This window comes from Budorcas taxicolor, chromosome X, assembly GCF_023091745.1.
Source record: "Budorcas taxicolor isolate Tak-1 chromosome X, Takin1.1, whole genome shotgun sequence".
Lineage (NCBI taxonomy): Eukaryota > Metazoa > Chordata > Mammalia > Artiodactyla > Bovidae > Budorcas > Budorcas taxicolor.
Window position 1 is genome coordinate 129147955 of NC_068935.1, and position 17660 is coordinate 129165614.

Sequence of the window (17660 nt, forward strand, 5' to 3'; positions counted from 1 at the left end):
CACCCACTTATCTCCCACCTAGATCTAACCATTCAAAACTGAAATTATAAAGGGCTAGAAGAGATGGGGTCCTGAGAGGGCTGGCAGTGAGAGAGAACCCACTGGGTAGGCTGTTAGTAGTGGAGGATGGGCTAGGCTGCCTATGAAGCCGAGGTCCTCACACAGGGAGTGGGAGGTAGGGACGGGGAGGCAGGTGAGGAAGAAGCCACATCTGGACTGTGGTTGGGCTCATTCCTAGGGCAGCTCTTGGTTTCATTTGTTTGTTTGCCAGCTTTATAGAGATATATCAGTAACTGACCTATAATGTTGTGTAAATTTAAGGTGTACAATGTGTTGATTTGATACAGATTCTAAAATGGTGGCCACCATAGTGTTAACTAACACCTCCATTACATCACATAATTACAATCTCCTTTTTTTTTGGTGATAAGAACATTTAAGATTTACTCTCAGCAACTTGCAAGTATTTAGTATAGAATCATTAATTATAATCACGTTTTACATTAAATCTCCAGAACTTGTCTTATAACCAGAAATTTGTACCCTTTGACCGACATCTCCCATTTTTCCCACTCCCAACCCCTAGCAACCACCCTGTACCCTCTGTTTTTCTGAACTCAACTTTTTAAATTTCCACATATAAGTGAGATCATACAGTATTCATCTTTCTCTGTTTGACTTATTTTGTTTGGCATAATGCCCTCAAGGTCAATCCACATTGTCATGAATGGCAGGATTTTTTTTCTCATGGCTAATAATAGTCTAACATGAATATGATATATATATATAACACATATATAGCTATTTTATATATGTGTGTATATATATATATATATCACATCTCTTTTCCAGCATCATTGAAATATAATTGACATATAACATTGTATGAGTTTAAGGTATGCAACATAATGATTTTTTATATGTATATACTGCAAAATAATTACCACAATAAAGTTGGTTAACACACCTATACCTCATATAGTTACAATTTTTCTTTTTGTGATGAGAACTTATAAAATCTACTCTCTTACCAACTTTCAAATATACAGTATTGTTAACTATAGTCACCATACTGTACACTATATTTCCAGAACTTCTTTATCCATTCATACATTGACAGACACTTCAGATGTTTCCATATCCTGCCTGTTGTGACTAATGCTGCAGTAGACACAGGAGTGCTGATATCTCTGAGAACCTGTTTTCATTTTCTTTGGATCTATACCCAGAAGTGCAGTTGCTGGACCATATGGTAGTTGTGTTTTTTAATTTTTTGAGGGACCTCCATATTGATTTCCATAGTGGTTGTACCAATTTACATTCCCAGCAACAGTGAGCAAGGGTTCCCTATTCTTCATCCTCATCAGTACCACCTTTTGCCTTTTGATGGTACCCATTTAAAAAGGTGTGAGGTGATATCTCATAGTGGTTTTGATTTGCATTTTCCTGATGGTTAGTGATGTTCGGAACCTTTTCATGTACCTGTTGGCCATTTGTATGTTTTTTTTTTGGCGGGGGGTGGAGAATGTCTTTTAGAAGAGAATGATGTGTTGTGTTTCCGTTGTCATTTGTTTCAAGATGTTTTTTTTCTATTTTTATTTATTTGACTTACTGGTTGTGTGTTGTTTATTTCCCACATATTTATGAATTTCCCATAAATTGAATTTATTTATGGAATAATAAATTCCATAAAATGTTATTAAATTCTAGTTTAATACCACTGCTGTTGGAAAAGATATGTTGGTATGATTTCCATCTTCTAAAGCTTGCCAAGACTTGTTATATGACCTGTCATATGATATATCCTGGAGAGTGATCCATGTGTGCTTGAGAAGAATGTGTATTCTGCTTCTGTTGGATGGAATTTTTTTTATATGTCTATTAGATTCACTTGATCTAAAATATGGTTCACGTCTAATGTTTCTGTATTGATTTTCTGCCTGGATGATCTATCATGGCTGAAAGTGGGGTATTGAAGTCCCTACTATAATTACATTGTTGTCTATCTTCAGATCTGTATTTCCTTAATGTATTTAGATACTCCAGTGTTGGGTGCACATGTATTTACAATCATCATATCTTCTTGATTAATTGACTCTTATTATTATATAATAACTTTGTCTGTTGTTACCATTTTTTACTTAAAGTCAATTTTTTTCTAATATAAGTATAGCCACCCTTACTCTCTTTTGGCTTCCACTTGAGCGAATTATCTCTTTTCATCCCTTTGTTTTGTGTTCCCTTGAAGCTGAAGTGTATCTCTTGTAGGCAGCATATAGTTGGGTCTTGTTTTTAGCTGTTCTGTGTCTTTTGATTGAAGCATTCAATTTATTTACAATTAAAGTAATTATTGATAGGTAAAGACTTACTCCTGCCATCTTTTTAGTGGCATCTTATTCACTGTCTTCTACCTGTTTTGTGGTTCTCTTGTTCCTTTCTTCCACTCTTGCTGTGCTCCATTATGAGCTGACCATTTTCCCTGTGCTGTGCTTTGACCCCCTTCTCTTTATCTTTTGTGGATCTACTGTAGGTTTTCTTTTATGGTTACCACAAGGCTCGCATACAACATCATATGGCGATAACAGAATATTTTACACTGATAGCAATTTAACTTTGATCACATGTAAAAACTCTCCCCTTTTATGGTTTTGATGTCAGAATTTACATCTTTTTATATTGTGTATGCATAACCAAATTATTATAGTTATAGCTATTTTAACTAATTTTGTCCTTTCAAATTTATGCTACAGTTAAGTGTTAACACACCACTGTATTCCAGTATTAGGGTATTCTAAATTCTTTACCAGTGTGTTATATATTATGCTACTAATTAGCACTCATACATTTCAGCTTGAGGAGTTCCTTTCAGCATTTCCCGTAAGATAGGTCTAGTGGTAATGAACTTCTTCAACTTTTGTTTGTTAGAGAATCTGTATCTCAACTCCATTTTTTCCTCTACTTTTTTCACCTCCATTTTTGAAGGACAGCTTTGCTAGTTACAGTATTCTTGGCTAATAGTTTTTTTTTTTTTCTTTTAGCCCTTTGAATACATCATCCCATTTTCTCTCCAAGCTTAAAAGGTTTTTACTGAAAAATGTGGTTATACCCTTATTGGAGGATTCCCTTGTATAAGAGAAAATTTTTCTCCTTGCTGTTTAAAAAATTCTCTCTTTGGCTTTGACTTAGTTTTATTATAATGTGTCTTGGAAAAGACTGTTTTGGATTGAAATTTTGGAGGTGACCTATTAGCTTTGAGAACTTGGATATCCAAATCTTTCCCCAGGTTTGGGAAGTTCTCAGCCATTATTTCTTTAAACAGTCTTTCTACCATTTTGCCCCTCTCTTCTCCTTCTGCAATTTCAATGATACAGACATTATTTCTCTTAATGGTGTCCCATTATTCCCGTAGGCATTCTTCATTCCCTTTCTTTCTTTTTGTTTTTCCCAGAGCAGCATTTGACTGGAGCTCTGACCATCCAGCTTTGACCTCTGTCAAGGTCAAATTTAAACCCTCCTAAACCTTCCTCAGCCTGTGAAAGCTTCCAGAGACAAAGATTCAATAGTCTATGTCAGTGCTGACAACTGTCAAGTGATTCTCCCTTAGGACTAAACTTGAACTCTTGCCATCGTGTCCTCTCAACCCATTTCCTCCTCTCCTTTTCTTGGGAGTAACAGAACTGTCTGGATTATATCTCCTACACATTGACGTCAACAAATTTCAAGGCAGAAGTACAGCATCATTTTCATCTATTTTTAAAAATTGTAGTTATCTTCTTCTTCAATAATCTTACTGGCACTTTTGAACTGAACATCCCATGGAAAGAGACAGGAATTGAAATGGAAAACACACTGGCAGATTTACCCTGGTTCTCTTACTGGGTCGTATAGAGCTAGTTACTGATCATGCTGAGTGTTTAGAAGTAACAGTTTCCACAAATGTAGATTGTGAACACTCCGTAAGGTGATCTATAGTAAATGCTTTAAGTGTTAGTTTCTCTCCTGTCAATTTAAACTCAGGGCTGATTATTTGTACTGATATTTTATTTTATTTTTTCCTGCTTTCTCCTATTTGTTATTGAGACTAGTGCAAATGCAGACATATAAATGTCTAAACAGGGTTAGTTATTACTCAAATCTCTACAGAAAATGTCCCAGAAATAGCGTGACCTAGATTAAGTATGTGAAAGGCATTCCCTCATACTCTCTTAAGACATAGTCGTGTTGAGCTGGAGGTCTACCATTTTCCAGCATGAATCAGATGTAAACCTTTGTTAGTCTAAGTCAGTTATGCTAGTCCTCTGAGAAAGCTTTCCTTAGTCTTAAAAAAAGTCATTAAAAAAAGAGAGATTCACAAAAAGAAACTGTTCTTCTTTTTCCATATTGTCATTTCTGGATGTGACACTTGAAATGAGTGTAGCCATCTTGTGACCCCAAGGGGAGCTTTAATCAGAACAGAGGCCAACATGCTGAGGGTGCACAGTGGAAAGATGGAAGAAACCTGGGTCTTTGATGACATCAATAAGACACTAAATTAACTAACTCTGGATTTAACACATCATAGTCTTTCATTTGCATGAAAGTTAATATGTTTTCCTTGTTGTTTAAAGCCAGTTGAGTAAGAGTGTCTTACTTGCAATCCAAGAGCTTCATAACTGAATAGAGAATTTGGAAAGACCTTTGTGAAGTTATTGAGAGGTTGTGTGGGTTAGCTTTTGCTACACAAAAAGCCACCCTAAAACTCCGTGGCTTGAAATGGTAGCCATTTGTTTAGTTCGTGATTCTATGGGCTGATAGTTTTTTCTGGGCTCACCTGAGAAGTTCTTCTGGTTTTAGTTGCTCTCATTCATGCATCTGCAGTCAGTTGCCAGGGAGGCTGGGAGCTGACTGGTCTAGGATGGCCTCAGCTTGGTTGTCTTATCTGCTCCATTGGTCCCTCACTCTGCAGGACTTTCAGTCAGGTTGTTCACTTGGTAAGCTACTCAGCCTTCAGAAAAAGAGAGAGAGAGAGAGAGAGAGAAAGAATGGAGTGGCCCACTTTCATTTCTACCACATGCTGTTGGCCAAAGCAGGGAAGAAGAAGAAGGGAAGAAGGGAAATAGACTATATATCTTGTTGGGAGAAACTGCACAGTTACATTATAAAGGGTGTTGAAGAAGTAGTTTTGTAGTCTACTGCAAATATCTTGTAGTGAATATTTACAAAGCCCTCTCCCTGATTAGTTGAGCATCATGGTAAATAAATGGGTTAAAATGTGGGCACCTCTACTTGTTAAACAGACTTGGGCTCTTTAGTTAACCTCTTTAAATCTTCATTCACGATCCTATTAGGTGGAGATCATCATGATTCTTTACCCATAGGGTAACAGTGAGGATTCAAGAAGATACTTCTTCTAAAGTGCTTAACACAGTCCCTGGAATATAAATATTAATCATGATTTGTAATCTGTAAAGACAGGCCTGTGTGCTATCTAGTTAATGCCCTAGCATTCTCTCTCCCTCTTTCTCATTTTCCTCATTCTCTTCTCCTCTCTTAGTTAAACAAAACTGAGTAATTTCTTATCTGTTCTGCCACTACCTTTGCCCTATGGCTATTCTAGTTGGCAGCTGGATCACAGCATCTCCATATCTGTTAGGGGCTCGTGCCCCCAGTGAAGCTCTTTAGGATATTGGCTTGCCAATGCCTAATGCTCACTGATGGGTGCAGTGGGGCCTGGCTTAAGGCCTTACCTTGTCTTGGGCCTTGTTACTTCTGGGTTTTGATTACCAGCAGCTTCCTCTTTAGGAGAGTGCCAGGTTGAAATCCCAACCTTGGAGATTTTGGCCCTCCCCTACTACTTCTCCAAGTTTTCCAAGGACTGTGTTACTTGTAGGCATAGATCTAGACTACCAAAAATGTCTCTCAAGTGCCCCATGCTCTCAGGCATCCTAGATCATCCAGAAACATTGTATGGAAAAGTTGGCGCTGTCCCCAAATTTCAGGTTCATGTTGAATTTGTATGGAACTTGGCCATAAAGACTTCTTGACCAAATAAATTCAGAGAGGATTCTGAATCAGCTTTGAAAGAAGATCAAGCATCCCAGCAAGCTATAACTGACTCCTGCTCCCCAGCTAATTTTAGGGAAATTCCAGTTTTACAATAGGAGAGGCAAAAAAGCTTGTGACAATACCAATCAGAAAATCCAGGGGAAAGAGTGAACAGAGAAAGATACTCTATGAGAGTTCCTCCAAGTGTATTCTCAAATTTTCAATATTCACAATTGCTTGGTGATTTTATCCTTGCACAGATCTCTGAGGCTTTGCCTAACCTCATATAAAGCAATGTCAAAATATCAGGAATATCTGAGATCCAAAATTAACATCTTGTAACATAATGGCATGGTCCAAGTTCCAAGGTCCAAAAGACCTTGATTCTTTCCAAATGAATATTATTAATATCTACCACATTCTGACTGTCCTAGAAAAAAATGCAAGGCTGTCCTGGGATTTATGTTATATAGTGCCTGCTTTCTAGGCATACTTCATCTGACATGTTTCTCCAGCCAAAGAAGATTCCTAATGAAACTGATGACAGGCCGGCAAACCTTGGGAGGATCTTTAATGACAAAGAATGAGATAGTTGTCTCTTACTCAGCTGAGCTTCCAGCCTTTATGTATTTGTGGTGACATTTCATCAAAAGCCAAGATATTTTTATTTAAAAAATGGTAGATTCTGAAGTCTCAGAAAAGTTCTTATAATTTCAAGTGCTTGTATAGGCAAGAGATTGAAGCTTTTACCATTCAACTTTTGACTTCCAGACTGATCCTCCTTGAACCTCAGATGTTAGGCCCTTGAGGATTTATAATGTGATTTATCTACTCCACATCTCTCTGACCTGGCCAAGGTAACTAGCCCTGGCCAAGCCACCCTGATGACCTACACCAGATACATCCCTTAGAAGACGAGGTAGGAAGGGTACAATGTGTCTCCAAGATAAACCTACTAGACTTCAAAAAGACGGCTACTGTTGGACATTTCTAGCTGGATCAGAAAATATGGCTGTTACACTCAATTGACAGACTACAGTAGAGGTCAGTAGGGATGAAGGCTTATCCTAAGATATTTAGTTGGTGATGGACAGGGAAGCCTGGCATGCTGGAGTCCATGCGGTCGCAAAGAGTTGGACACAACCGAGCGACTGAACTGAACTGAGGAAATATTAACCAAAGTGTAAAGGTCTTCAGTCACCCTCAGATTCCAGCAGACAGGTAGGAGCTAGCTGCAATGGAGTCTTCTATGCTTTGAATGTCCACCCGTGTTTCAGCATTGACCTGGACTGGGTTTAAGCTACTTGGCTTCGACTATGTATCATGTCAGCTGCCTTCTCTGCACCTGCACCTTGCTTCAACTCAACCATCCTGTGCTCCTGAGATGAGTCTACTCTTCTATAAAGCAGTTGAGAATTGTGGTACTCCCTTTTATCACTTCCCTGAACAGTCCACAGATGGCTCCCCTAGAGAGGGTTATTTGAAGTAACTTTTTTCCTTCTTATTCCATCCCATTTTCCTCCTGAGGTCTGGACTAAGTCATACTTGCCAGCACACCAGAATCCTGAATAAGTAAGACCCTTTCCTCTTTGTCTTAACTGAAAAGACCTATTTGACTAACCATCTCTAGATAACAGCTCTCAAACTTTATATCTTCATCCCCGACTTCACTGCCAAACTGCAGGTTTGTATATCTAGTTGCCTCTTCAGCACCCTCACTTGGATTTCTCATGACCTCAACTAAACTCCTAGTCTTCCCTCCAAACCATTTTACCTGCAACCATCCCATTTAAATTGATGTCAGTATCATCCTTCTAGTTGTTCAGTCCAAAAACCCTGGGATAATCTTTGACTCTCTCGATCTTTCACAGCCTACATCTAATTCCCCAGAGAATCCTGCTGGTTTTGCTTTCAAATTGTATTCAAAATCTAGCCACCTGTTCTCCATAAAGCAGCCAGAGTGATTCTTTCATGTATAAATGATATGGTGTCACTCCTCTGTTCAAACTCTACCATAGAGTCCCATTTCACTTAGGATAACGGTTCAAGTTTTGCTTCTAAGGCCCTAGATATAAATTTATACTAGTGGCTCTAGTGTTACCTGCTATTTTGTACAGTTTGGGTGTGGGAATAAATGTGGGTTATATGACAAGCACTGTACTATCATAAATTCAGACAAATAATCAGTATAACCTTCCTGGAATCCACAGTTTGACTTTTACAACTTGAACTCTGTCTGTTGAAAACATTTGTCAATTGGTTAATGAAGATTATCTTTGCTCTATCTGTAAGAAAACGGGACAGCTATGCAGCTAGAATGTAAACAGGAAAGAGCTTTAGCTTTTCCTTTGGGTTAAAGAGTCAACTTACTGTTTATTTTAAGTAAAGTACTTATAAATTCACTTTGTGTGATAAATATGTGGTTGAAACCAATTGGACTAAAGGGAAATCATTCTTGATCATGTACAGTTTTAAATTCCCTCTGTTTTATATTCCTGATATCCTTTCTTATTTCTATTAGAAGCATTACTCTATCAATTTTAAGATAAGAAATTATGCAAAACATCCTTTTTTCTCTGACCAAAGTTATCATCTCAACTTGGAAAACTAGAGGAAGTTTATGCTATAGCTATTTAGAGACCTCACCGTTTATTACTCATTTGGAAGTAGATAGAAAGCTGAGCAGTAAGGGAAATATGGATCTCAAAGTCTATGCACTTTGCTCGAGCAAGATGAAGACCCACCCTCAGGTCCAAGCCTATGAAGAGGGAGCGTCCTAACTGAACTCCATGGTTGTCTGGTTCTTACTTAGTTCTCAGCATACAGCACATCAAACACAGGAAGAGAATTTGCAATGGGCAGGGCCACTCAAAGTGCATTCTTCAAGAAGTGGCACCGAATTCAGAGCCTGCAGAGACAGCAAAGTTAATAGCAATAAAGCTGTTTGGAGCCATTTAATGTACAACCCCAAAGATGTTGTCATGTTGGAGCCTAGTCAGTGAATGCTGTCCAAGATGATGACACTGAGTCACCTGGAAAGAAAAAAAGGACACATAGAATAATGTTCAGGCAACATTCTGATTAGGATGGAATATATTGTAGGAAAATACCTACCTTAAATGGTTAAAAATGCAAAACTAGTAAAAATCAGAGCAGTACCTTTTCATTTTGCCCACATGTGCACACTTATTCTCAGAATATGACAGTTTTCCTTCAGAACTCTTATGGTTGAATCTCCCATCTGCCTCACTTCTCAATGTCCCCTAATTATTACATAGCTTTGCACACTTTGAGTGACTTTTATTCCTAGTCATTTTTCTCTGTATTCATTCATAGAACACATACAATGTCCCTGTGAGATGGCTATACTATTATTATCAGCTTTGAAATAAGGAAATTAAGTATGAGGGAAATATTAAGTATTATCTGCCCAAAGTCATACAGCTAATTAGTGGCAGAGTCAATCTGTTAAGCTACCCAAGTCTTCTAAATGACAGTCCTGTGACAGAGGAGAGCAGTCTTCGCTGGGTTTCCTTTCTCACGTATGCACCGTGCTTCAGATAACGTTATTTTAGTCCTACTTATTGCAGAATCTCATGGACAGAGGAGCCTGGTGGGTTGGTTACCCTTCCCATAGGGTCACAAAAAATCAGGCCCAACTGAGCAACCAACAGGTTCTTGCTTTCACTCTTCTTTATTTTCCTCTGGATGCAGCCATGTTGGATTGATAGCTCATGTTAAGCTTTTATTCAGCCTCGCTTGACAAGCCATGTATAGTAGCTCCCTGACTGACCTCCTTGCTTCTGCCATACTCCCTCAGTGTCTGTTCTCTAACCAGCAGTGAGAGTGATCCTGTTTAAACAGTTGCCAGATCACTTCTCTGCTGAAGGCCCTCCAATGTCTTCCCACATTTCTCAAGAATAGAAGCCAAAGTCCTACAGTTGTCTTTAAGGCCCTCCTTACAGCTTCCTATCCATCTTCACCTCCTGCCACATTCCCCATGCACTTTGGGCTCCAGCCATAAAGGCCTCTGATGTTCTTGAGACCTTTGCACTCGCAGTTCCCTCTGCCTACGACAGACTCCCCTCAGATATCCGCATGGCTTTCATCTCTTCCTCCAGGTCTTTGCTCAAATGTCATCCTGTCATCCCCACCGCATCACTTACCACCCTGCTTTCCTACTTATTATAAAGCCATGGCATTTACCACCAGCTATTTGTTTCTTCCTGCTACCTCACCTCATATATTATCCACAGAACTTTTCTTGTCTTATTCATTAGTGTGTATCCAGTATTTAGAATAGTGCCTTGCATATAGCACGTAGCCAATAAATAATTGTTAAATCAAGATTCTTTTTAAAAAATTGAAGTGTAGTTGATTTACAATGCTGTGTTAGTTTCTAGTGTACAGCACAGTGATTCAGTTTTATACACACACACACACACACACACTCACACACACACACACACGCATATCTGGGCTTCCCTGGTGGCTCAGATGGTAAAGAATCCACCTGCAATGTGGGAGACCTGGGCTCAATCCCTGAGTCGGGAAGATCCCCTGGAGGAGGGCATGGCTACCCACTCCAGTATTCTTTCCTGGAGAATCCCCATGGACAGAGCAGCCTAGTGGGCTGCAGTCCATGGGGTAGAAAAGAGTCAGACACAAGTGAGCAACTAAGCATAGCATACACGCATGCGCACACACATGCGCACACATATATATTCTTTTTCAGATTCTTTTTCATTATAGGTTATTTTAAGATATTGAATATACTTCCCTATACTATATAAGACATCCTTGTTGCTTATCCATTTTATATATGTGACTCGAGACTTTTGTTGTCGTCAACATGAATTGTTGTTGATCAGGGGACTGCTTAATTCTGTGCTATGTGGTTCTTTCGGGGACATTTAGATCTAGTCATAGAACTTCACATTTTGTTAAATCTCTTATTGAAATGGAAGATACAAAGGTAATGAGTCAGGCAGCATCTGATTTGTTCCTAGTGAATCCCTAGATATATATTTGAGATTAAAGATATATATTTTCCAAGTACAAACCACATTCTAAAAAATGATATTTTATAGTTTTGTCAGGTGTCACAACCAAACTCTCCCTCTATCCTTTTGAAAAGAAGAGTAAGTTTCCTCAATCTCCATTCTACTTTTTTTCTAGTTCTTCATTCTTTAACAAAGAATCTGTTCGTCTGGCAAGTTGTTTTTCTGGGTCCCATCCTCTGGGTCTTTAGTGGATTCTTTCCATTTTCAGAATGGGCTGAGAGAACACCTCTGGGGAGCTAGCATTACATGAGTATCTTCTCAGTAGGGAGTCAACAAAAATTTCAATAATTAGTCACTGCTTACAGTTGGCCATTGCGAGCTAGTTTTCCTACAGAATTATTGTGACAAAATTCTCCCATTTCCCTCACTCCTCAAAATTTCTTGGCTGCCAGAATTTTCCTGCCTCAGTGTTAGGCTCCTTGTTCATCTATTTTTAGCTTTCTGATTTCATATCCTGCTTTCTCTATTTCAATTCGATTGCATTCACCTGACTTTCTGCCTCAATGTGTTGGAGTTGGACTACTCCCATTTTTTTTTTCTGAATCTGAGAGCTTCATTCAGGAAGCAACCTGAGTAGACTTGTATTTCAGCTTTTATTAAAGTGACATCCCGCCTCTTTGTTCAGAGCCTCACACACTGCCCTCTTTTCTCTTGACCGGTTTTTCTCTTAATGCTGAGAAGCGAGTAGATCTCAGCTTCCTTGAATGTGGGAGGAGTTTGACTGAAACTGCACTGATCCCTGCCAGCTCGCTTTGTTTTAACCTTCTTGATCATACTTGCTTAAATGTGTCAATTACTTTATGTCTTAGAAAGATGATGCCTTTTGGTTCATATCAAGGGTAGTAAGAATCCACCTCTTTTTGATGTGGCCGAACCAGATCCATCATCCTCCTCGAAGGCCCACATCCCTGTGCTGCTCCCCATCCGTACCTACATCACTGCTGTTAGACTACTGACAGCACTAAAGGCCTATAGTGTACACTCAGACGGCATACCTTCATATCCTGGCTCTGCCGCTTCCTGTGTGAGTGAGGTTTGCACATTTATTTAAGTTCTCTGAGCCTCAGTTTCATAATCTGTATAATGGCAATAAAAATGTTTGCCTCTAGGTTTACTTCAATGAGATATTATAATGCAAAGCACTTTAAACAATTGCTTTATTATTTTTTGCTTTTCAACAATAATATGTACAATGTTAGAATAAGGGGAAGTAGTGGAAAGTTTGTTTTAAAGGCCTCGTTACTGCCATTTCACCTGGACCTGGAAGACTTGTTTTTCTGGGTGAAGAAATGTTTTCCCTGTGTGAAAGTTTCATAATCACAGCCAAGCAGGCCCACAAGCCCTGCCATTTAAAGCGGCTCGTCTTTTTTATCTGTAACACTTATATCTATAGCCTGGGAATGAGGATAGTGGTCTAACCCCTGATACTCTACAGGATAACCACTGAAATCTTTCTGAATTCGATGCCATGATCCATGGCTATGGATGACCAGGACTGACATGGACACTCTCTGATTTTCATACCATGTGGTGGCGTTCTGATTTCCTTGTGAACTTGATGGAGTTTTGAACAGGTAAGTAAGTGAAAGGGATGGAGGCACACAGTGATCATCTGAGAGATAAAAAATGACCCTTTTGAAGTTTTTCCAAGTTAAATCAGGAGACTCAACTTGTGGAGTGAAGGGTAGTTTTATAATTCAAAAAAATGGCCCTGGAAATGAAAATTTATCAGAAAAAAATGAATTCTATAAAGACAAGAGCAAAGTTGTTTACTTAGGAAAGGAAAGTATTATCCAAGTGGAGAGTTTTTGTGAATATGAGCTTAAAATTAAAAAGGAAGGAAAGATAAATGATCACTAATGGACTTGTCTGTAAAACATCTAAGTCCCCAACATCAGCCCCAAGATTCCTAATACAAGAGTTCATTGGTCACTGTAAAATCCTAATATCTTCAGTGTATCTTTAACAGATTTTAAGGAACATATTAACCAAATGTACAAGTTTTGATTTAGCCATAAAAATGCAAGAAGAGCTGTGATTCTCTAGGATTAATGAATAACATTTGTTTATTTGATTTGCTCTAAGAAATCATTCTAAAATCTGTTTACATATCTGGCCTCTCCAGGATGAGTTTTATGTTGGTTCAGCAGATTGTTTACAGTTTTCTCTTCTTCTTCCTTTTTTTTTTCATCTTCCCTGCTCAGTGCCCAACCCAAGGTCAAAGGCTGATAGAGAGTAAATCTCATGAGGAGGTTTTACTCTAGGGAAGTTGTTCAGTGGATGGGATCTTGGCGTACAGAGAAAGATGACAGGCTCTTTCTGGCTCCTTCTCAGCCTTGTTGCTGTAACTGCTGCTCAATCCACCACTGAAGGACAGGCCAAGACATTTTTGGAGAAGTTTAACCATGAAGCCGAAGACCTGTCTTATCAAAGTTCACTTGCTTCTTGGAATTATAACACCAATATTACCGATGAGAATGTCCAAAAGATGGTGAGTCCTCATGGCTACAGAGGGGTATTGGTTGCTTCTTAAAAATCAGCTTACTGCCCAGGAAACTGAAAAGGGAAATCAAACAAATGCTCTGAGCTGTGAGATTGGATGTTTGCCTCAGTATTTCTGATTCTGGAGTCCCAGATGACTGAAAAATTGACCTTTGAGTTTATTTGAAAAAATGTTACAAAATAATTCACTGGTCTCAGTCCAGATTCTTGGTGAACATGCTTTAGAAATTTGCCACCATAATTCTTATCATAGTCAGGCTTTCAAAGCATGTCACAGAAATGCCATAAGTTATTCAGTTAATAATTTCCTCAAGCCTACAATGTCAACAGGAATATCTAAAGACTCTCTACAAATCATCTATTAACTGAAAAAATATGCAGCTGGAGGCTTAGTGAAAGAACTCGCTAGTAATTAAGATTACCAGGGGTCGGGTGAGGCTGGACTTGGGAATTCCTTCCTTAATTGTCATGGAGTTCTGAGGGACTTCCAGAGCATACAAGATCCACAGAGCCCTCCAAGAAAACCTGTAATCAAACCAGTTTTGACAGATCTCAGAATGCTCTGGGAAAGCAAGATGTACTATTTGACAAGTGCAAGGATGTAGGAAGTTCCTTCCCTCGTATATCTCAAAGCAGTGCTGGAAATGGAGTGACATTATTTAAGGAAAGTTTTTGTGACATTTGTCCAGCAATGCATTCTTTCAAAAATGTAGTTCAAATCTGATTTTTTCAAATAGTCAGTTACAGGTTTAAGTTAAATCACTGCCACTCACTGGACAGATTCTATATTCTGGACAGATTCAGTCTGAGATCTGCTGCTTCATGTGAATTCCCCAGGAGATTTCCCCCCCACCCCCTGCCACAGTTTTTCTAAAGCTTTAAGAGATCCAGGAGATTTTGACAGCCCAGTGTTGTCATAGGAGACCTTTTTTTTTCTTGTCTCATATTTTGGTCTTACCTTTCTTCATCTCTTCATGTTTGTTTTTTTCTAGTGTTTTATTTGATCTTGATGTGCACTGTGCATTTGTTTTCATTCTCAGTCAAATTGTCCATAGGTGGTGTTGAAGGTAGGCCAGCATTGTGCCTAAGAGCTCTGGAGTCAAACTGCCGAGGTCCAAATCCTGGCTCCACCACTGTCTACCTGGGTGAACTTGAACTACTTAATGAATCTTTCTGCGCTTTAGTTTTTCTGCCTGTGAAAAGCCACCTAATACTCATATTTGCTTCATAGGGTTGCTGTGACAATAGTTAATACACAAAACCACCAGAAGTGTGCTCAATGCTTGTGGGCCTGGGAGAACAATACAGTACCGCTGCTGTGAATGTGAGAGGGAATTGTAATTGCTGAAAAAATGTGTAACAGTTCTGTTCAGTGTCCAGATACTGAGAAGGCATTTTACAGAAGGAGATGTAGCGATGTTTGTTGAAATCATCTCTGGATCATTAAGTGCTATCACTTTTGAATTGCACTGGTTGATTAGAGGAAAGGCAGAAATGAAAGGGCGTAAGTCCAAGAAGGGTAGTCAAAGTGCAGACAGTATGGGCCCTTTAAAGAAAAGTGAAAATATGCAAATACAGGAAGCAAGCAGGGGGCCCAGTATCTCCTTCCTCCAGCAGTGATGAAGGGCGAGTTAGCGCAGTAGTGCATCTGTGTGGATTTACCTGGGGAGGAGGCAATAGACAGGGAGGACAATGGCTCATCTGTTTTCTTATCACATTTATTGAGATCCCCTAATGAAACGGGAACTGCAGCTGGTGCTACAAGAGGTACCAAGATGAATAGGAAGCTGAGATAATGGTCCACTGCTGATGGCCATGCTTACAGAAAGAATTGGAGAAATGGAGAATGTTTTCCAAGAAAAGAGCCACTGGAGTGATTTACGGGGATGAGAGAGAGTTAGAAGGGAAAACAGAATTAGCTCTACAAAGCCTAACTCAAAAAGAAAAACAACATGAGTCTGAGATGGAAGAAGAAAGGATAGAGTGTTCCCAGTTGTATTGGCCAACTCTCTTCAGATTAGAAAGGTGGTGCCTTTGAAAGCTCAAAAGAGATAAATTTACAATAAATAGGAGGAGGTGCTGTTTCTATTACAGGTAGTGAAACTGGTAAGACTTGTAAATCTAGACCATTCTTTAATCTGAAAAAGTGAGACATTGAAAACTATAAATAGGTTTTGGAAATATTTAAGCAAATGTAAGGATTGTGGATCCACTGTGGGGGAGACATGCATTTATGAGCCCAGTTCTTTACCTTCCTCAGTATCAATGCCCAAGGCTATGTCACTTTACAGTGCCATCTCACTGAAGATGACGTGACTGTGTCCTTTGCCATGTGACTTACTTTGACCAATGGGCTGTTAGCAGAAGTAGAGGTGTGGAAGGACTTGAACAATGGGACTTTTCCTTTGCACCTTTGCCTTTGCCATGAGGACATGCCTGGATTGACCAGGTAAAGAGTGAGAGATGTGTGCAATAGTTGTCCTGGCAGAAACTAATCCCCCAGAGTTTTAAGAGGATCCAGCCAAGATTAGCAGAGTTGCCTGGCAACACTCAGTGATTCTAGGCACACAAACAATGAACACTTAGGCTGTTGAGATTTTGGGTTGTCTGTTATGTAGTACTATTGTAGCAATAGATAACTAATATAGGAAGAGAAATTTGGGCTGTATGACATGGGTATGTTCATATCCTATTATGGTCACATTATTGAGGGCAATCTGTCATTTCATAATTATCCCTTGGTATAACATTCAGAGTCAGAGTATTGGGCTTATCAGCCAATCGACCTAGTGTGGCAATTCTTAGATCAAGTCATGAGAATAGTTTAAAATAATAGAAGGCACTAGAATTTGATCAGTATAGTGTCCCCAAAGCTCCCTGTTTAGCAGAGGTCCATCAGATAGATATAAGGAAAAAAACTTTGTTCAAAACAGATTTCCACATAGTTCAGAAATTCAATGAAAATTAATTACCAGACACTTGCTTTAGAGCAAATACAATTCTCATGTTTGAGATCAAGCATTCACCAATTAAACTGTAATTCTCTTCTCAGTAAAATGACATTACTTTTGTGCATTTATTGTTGGTTTGATTTTTGAAAGAGTCCTTTGTAAGTCAAAGGATTTTTGTTTCTTTTTTTTGCAAAGTCAGAAGCTCTTTGGCAACATGGGAGGTCCCTGGACAATTTTTTTTCCCCTAGAAGAGAGTGAAAGGATCCTGCCACTGGCAGGGGCATCCTGGTTCTTTGTTCCAGTATTTGGCAGTAGCTACTACAGCTGCCCCCAATTCCTGTGGGCACAACTGTGAAGGGAGCATTGAAGACTGCCCTGTTGGAGCCCCAGAGGTCTCAGAACACTTCATAAATATTTCTTGTTGAGTTATCAGAAGCTGTGAAGAGACAGCATAAGGCCCACACTTACCCTTTGGGTGGTCAGGGCCCCTAGAGCCCTTGGGCACACCTGCTTCCTGGACCTTTTCCTCTGTCTTTAGGGCGGGGACACAGTGAACCCAGAGCAGGGTCATTTTAAACTGCTATTCTGTACCCAAGGAGAGAACGCAGACTTCAACCCTGTCGGCAATGAGTCTGTCCCACACTCCCCAAGATATGTAGGCACCTACGCATAGGTACAGGGGTGGGGAAAGGTCAGTGTGATGCAGATACGATGGAATTCAGGAAATCTGATACTATCCTGATTCTGCTAAGCTGGCTGTGATGCGTTGGGCAAGTCACTTACTTTTTATCTCATAAATGTAAGATAGTAGATGGGCCCAGTCAAGATTTTTCAGTGGATAACAGTGGTGAGTGGAGAAGTTCCACATGTGGAGGATTAACAGGAGTCAAGTGCATTGGAGGTATTGTTCATACTAGTTTTCCTTTGTCATGAAAACTTGATAATGTCCCAGTTGAGTGATGTAGTTTAGTAAAACTGAACTTGAGCAATTCAAAATGACATGTTTCATGCCATCCAGATTTGACACTCATTGATCTGAGCACTCTGACAGGACACCAGGCGGCCGCCAGCTACACCCAGGGAGGGCAGCCTAGTGGTCAGGGACTACTGCTGCTTCTCA

At 39.5% G+C, this 17660-nt stretch overlaps 1 protein-coding gene across 1 annotated transcript in view; it reads left to right on the forward strand.

Moving 5' to 3' along the window:
- The first annotated feature begins 13392 nt into the window (after positions 1 to 13392).
- Positions 13393 to 17660, forward strand: part of ACE2 (angiotensin converting enzyme 2) — a 47589-nt gene continuing 43321 nt past the window's right edge. Inside the window, exon 1 of the mRNA XM_052663576.1 lies at positions 13393 to 13578. Coding sequence (XP_052519536.1) covers positions 13393 to 13578 — 186 coding nt within the window. The remainder of the gene's footprint in view (positions 13579 to 17660) is intronic.